Source organism: Hippocampus comes, unplaced genomic scaffold (genome assembly GCF_001891065.2).
Source record: "Hippocampus comes isolate QL1 unplaced genomic scaffold, H_comes_QL1_v1.1 scaffold174, whole genome shotgun sequence".
Taxonomy (NCBI): Eukaryota; Metazoa; Chordata; class Actinopteri; order Syngnathiformes; family Syngnathidae; genus Hippocampus; species Hippocampus comes.
Window position 1 is genome coordinate 4,230,253 of NW_017805983.1, and position 5,253 is coordinate 4,235,505.

Consider the following 5,253-nt stretch of genomic DNA (forward strand, 5'->3'; position numbering starts at 1 on the left):
TCTTCATAATACAATATTGGATTTCAAAATGATGATGTTACCATTTGTGCTTGAGTTCTGTTGTGGGAAAGTACAATATATATATATATATATATATATATCTCAACTTTAATGATGAGGCGTTTGGTAATTTCAGAAAGTTTTTTGGGTTTTTTTCGTGAAAAGCAGTGGTTTTGGAAATACAGGAATATTTTGTCATGGTAAAAAATATAAACATAAAATAAAACCAAGTAGGACATTTAGTCCATTCCCACACACCGCAATGCAATCACTTTTATTCATTTAGTGGCAATGCACAACAGAAGTTACCTCAAGGCACTTTAGTCATTGAACACCTCAAGAACCACACTCCTCATAAAAATATGAACATAAGAAAACCAAATGAACCCTACATGATCATGCGCTTGGTGACGAACGCAAGAAAAAACAAAAACACACTTGAAGGAAAAAAGCTGGAACAGAACCCAAACTCGACAGAGTGACCATCTGCCTTCGACGTTGGTTTGAGATGGAGAAACAGAAGAGGGACAGAGGGTGGAAGGAGAGAGAAAACAAGATAGAGGGGTTGAGGTGAGAGAACAATGGGCGCACAAACAGCCATATCAACAACAGAAGCAGCCCTATGATGACAACAATGACGACGATACTGGTCTCTAACCGGCCTCACCATCGCTGAGAACAAAAAAATCCCATGTGTTCAGACAATTTAGGCTTAGTTGTTTTTTTTTTTTTTTTTTTTTTAATGTAGGAGCAGTGTGAAATGTTTTGAGAGAACTTGTTTAATTGATACTGTCTCAATAAAATTGACATATACTGTTTCTGTCAGATGGTAATTAGTATGACCGAGTTCAACGTTGTTCTCTTGAGCTCAAGGTTGTTCTGAATGCAGTCTAAGCTCAGCATAGCTCTTGTTGCCATTGGCATTGATTTTGCAGGGTGCAAACGTTATAGACTAAGTGGAGGTCTGAGACTTTGCCCTTACCCATTGGTTCTGATGGGAGCAGGGCCAGGCTGGAGGTGGAGCTTGCTCCTCATATTCCTTCGTAGGAGCACCGCAGTGCCACTCATAGGCATGCTGACCTGACCAGTTATTCTCTGTGCAGAGGCAAGTACATGAAGCTACACTGATACACTGTCCCGTAAATTCCTTTTCATGTGCCAGGCGCGTGCTCACCTATGATCCTGGTGCTGTGGTGGGAGTGGACGTACTGCACCACATTGCTCAGAGGCGAGGCATGCACGTATGCAGGCTGGACTTCTAGTGAATGCTCCTGCAGATACTCCTCGATGACCTCCAGGTCAACCTCCGGACAGGATGAGGGCGTCGCTCCGCCCCACGAGCCCCGACCGCCGCCGAGCCTGAGCTCAGTCACATGAGCCATCTGCCAAAGGGAAAGTGGTACCATGAAATTGAACGTGTCATTAAGCCTGGAGGTGGTTGTTTTCAATGTGCTGCCGGAAACCATATTCGCTGTTGATCCGTGCTATTACTCTCTTAATATAATGAGTGATTAGTTTAGTCAGCCAATCTTAGCTGAGTGTGCATCTTTAACGTTACAGATCATGAACGTACTACACCATCCATGTGCAGGGGTGGGAAGTAACAAAGTAAAACATCGTATTTTCTGCACTATACGGTGCTTCGGAGTATAAGGCACACCTTCAATGAATGGCTTATTTTAAAAGGGTTTTCATATGTAGGGAGCACCACATAGAATAGAAGCCACAATAAGGGCTGCGGTTATGTTATGAATCCACTAGATGGAGCTACGCTAAAGGAAATACAATACAATACAGCTTTATTTAGATGGAGCTTTCACAACCACTACAGCTGGAAGAAAGTGCTTTACACAACATTCAAAATGCTACGTCCAGGAAATCAGAATATTGATCCATATATAAGGCCCATCGGATTACAAGGCGCACTATCGGCTTTTGAGAAAATTGAATGCTTTTAGGTGCGCCTTATAGTGCGGAAAATATGGTACTTACTGTACTTACCTGCTCATTTTCATCTGTCTGACAGTGTTTCACCTCTACTCTTTACATATTAAAAATATGATTTTTTTTTTCCCTTCGTACATTGTCAAAATGGGCTTGTTAATTTTTTCAAAAGCTGCACATAACGATGCAAATAGAGAGGTAAAATTTGCAATGGTTGAAATTAGGGCCCAACCGTTGAATCATCCAGATTAAATCGGCCAATCATGGCCCTTCAAACATTGGTCAAACTGACCAAACAAACCTTTATGTACTCATGTCACTATTTACAATGCAAGTATGCAAGTAACAAAGGTCTCATTATTTACTACACTAAAACCGATGTCGTAAACTTGCATCGTTAAAAACGTATATAAATGAAATTTGTTAAGGTCATTCGATGGACCTGTCACTCAAAACAAAGTAAATCTGAATTCTTACAAGCAGTACTTAGGTGACCAAAAAACTTGTGCAAGGAAGTGACCTCGATGTCACTTTTAACAAATAAGTTAAAGTCATGCTTTGTTAAAATAAATAAATAAATAAATAAATAAATAAATAAATAAATAAATAAAAATATGGTGCATCATAAGTCACACAAATGTGTTAAATATGACACACATCCAACCACTGACAACGCAAACACACAAGGATTAATGACATCCTGGTAAGGAAATTGGCACCAGCATTGGCATAAGAAAAAATATCAGTAAGGCCCTAGTTGAAATCCAGATTGATTAATGATTGACGTCCTGTGGGAATTATAAGTGAACCAGCGAGCTGCTGCTGCTGCTGATGCACTAGATTTAGAAAAGCAAGATATTCCTCGCTGATGATCTTATTTAAGAGAATAATTTGGCGCAGGTGGCTCCAAATATGCTATCGTGTCGGCCTAAAAAGTACCAGCTTTTGGCATTCAATTTGTTTTCTGTTTTTTGAAAAAACACACATACAGATAACGTGTATTTTGTCAGTTGTTATCATTAGGTTGTTAAACCTTTTTTTGTTGTCATTAGTAAGCTAAGGGGAACACATTGTTTTGAAAGCATAACAGTCTGAGCCAATGTTAGCTTGCATTAAAATGAATTAAAAAATAAAGACATACATAAATATATATATATATATATATATATATACACACACACACACACACACACACACACTATGAGTACTATTAAAGTTTATAAGAAGGAGATTTTTTTTCCCCTTCGTTATCCTAAGTGATGAAGATGGGTGCAGTGCACAACAGCAAAAATTCAGTTTTACTTTTCGACTTAAGTACATTGCCAAGTGTATTTCTTTTTTGGTCATTGTTAAGGAGTTGAATACCAGAGTACAGTTGTTTGTTTTGTTTTTTTTCCCCCCACAATTCAGTGTGAGTATTTTTGTCACCTCCGTCCACATACAGTATAGTAGTGAGCGTGTGTCGCATCAACCTGGTCCAAGGTTTTGTTTGCTTAGTGGCTATTCGCCAGCCAGAAACACTGCAACCATGTTTATTTTAATTTGACTACCAAATCTGCGTTATTGCATCACTGCACCCACCAGGCAACATTTAGGTAACTGTGTTTGTAACTGACACTGTTTCTCTGGACAATCGGCATATGATATCAAATTACTGTATAGACCTTATGATAACGACAGAGACCTTTTTTTTCCTAGTCATGAGATGACTTGCAAAAACAAAAAAACAAAAACATGCATTTAAAAAATAGAACTCACTGTCTCCATTTCAGCCAACAAAATTTAAGGTTAGCCTGGAAAGAGAAAAGGGGAGTGAGCGCTACTCCAATCATTTTGTGAAGGCTCAATAGTGACATCACATCAGAAGCCATACCTTTTCACCCCGGTAGAAATGTCCTCCTCTGATGTGTTCTCCTCATGTATCAAAAAGCAAACAGTCACCTGTATGATGTGCCACCGAGGCGGCACCTCTCTTATAACCTCGGTAGGCCGATCCTCCTTCACTTCACCCACTCGGGCCAATCACGTTTGGACAAAAGCGTACACACGGGAGAGGTTCGACTAATTAAGGCTCGCTCAGGTTAAGGACAAGTAATGAGGATGGTAGTGCTCACTAAATTCACACTGAGGTCAAATGAATGCTAGCTTATTTGTGTCTTATTTAAAATATTTTTCATATTTCAATTAACTTTTATTTTGATGGCGGCACGGGCACCCGCAGCGGCTCCTCTTGTTGTATGTTGTGAGAGGGAAGAAATTTCATCTGTGCTGTATGTTGCACATACAGCACATTTGACAATAAAGTTGTACTTGATACTTGATATAAACTGACCAGCCACAGTGTTAGGTTCCCTTGCACAATGAAATCCAATGGCTTTCTAAAAACATATTAATTAAATTCAAACCTCTTTCAAAATAAAAATGAACAATGGGTATAATGTTAGAAAAGTTATAAGAGTCATAACGGAATAATATATTCCTTAAATTGATACCAAAAAAAAAAAAAAAAACCTGAACGGTGGTTATTATCTTCTTCACGTTGGGATTTTTGAAAAAAATCAAATGGACCCAATGTTGTTCCCAGTAACCTCTTCGTACCTCGAGTGGGTGTAAATGAGATTACATTTGATGGATTAGATAGATCAAGCCTTCCTGTGTGGAGTTTGAATGTTCTCCTCTTACCCGCGAGGGTTTTCTCTGGGTAGTCCAGCTTCCTGTGAATCATGCAAGTTAGCATCACTGACGACTTTTAAATAGTCCATATAGGAAAATGTCGTGCTTGTACAGTATGTCTACATGCACCCTGTGACTGACAAGTGAACGGTCCAGGGTATTCCCCTTTCCTTGCCCGGAGTCGGCTGGACCAGACCACGGCACGCTCGTGACAGCATACGTGCTAGAAAATTAAAGGATGGATTTTACAGACCAGTTCACTCTGGGTGTGCTATCAAGGGACTTCCCCAATCCGCTTACATTTAAAGCTGCCGTTATATCGCTAGCCATTTCAACCATAGCTCATTCCCTACCGTCACGTCGTGCTCTCAAATTAATGGAATCAAGCACCTGCTTAGGGCACCGTGAACACGCAGTACAAGCATACGGACTGATCATATACAGTATGTAGTGTATTGGGAGAGGCAGCTGGTATTTACACAGTGCTTTTTATACCCAGGCTATTGCCCTCAGCATGATAAAAACTCAACGAGCAATGATGTCACGAACTTTCCAATTTGAAGTCATCCAAGTTTAGAGCACAAATTCATCACATTGAATTATTACCACAGATCCAACTTTTAATGAGTACATACA

At 39.7% G+C, this 5,253-nt stretch overlaps 1 protein-coding gene across 1 annotated transcript in view; it reads right to left on the minus strand.

The window, feature by feature from the left end:
• Nucleotides 1-3,958, minus strand: part of LOC109528283 (transcription factor Spi-B-like) — a 6,109-nt gene extending 2,151 nt beyond the window's left edge. Inside the window, exons 1-3 of the mRNA XM_019890665.1 lie at nucleotides 3,703-3,958; nucleotides 1,175-1,382; nucleotides 983-1,095 (exon numbers count right to left, since the gene is read on the minus strand). Coding sequence (XP_019746224.1) covers nucleotides 983-1,095; nucleotides 1,175-1,382; nucleotides 3,703-3,711 — 330 coding nt within the window. The 5' untranslated portion in view covers nucleotides 3,712-3,958. The remainder of the gene's footprint in view (nucleotides 1-982; nucleotides 1,096-1,174; nucleotides 1,383-3,702) is intronic.
• Between the last annotated feature and the right edge of the window lie 1,295 nt (nucleotides 3,959-5,253).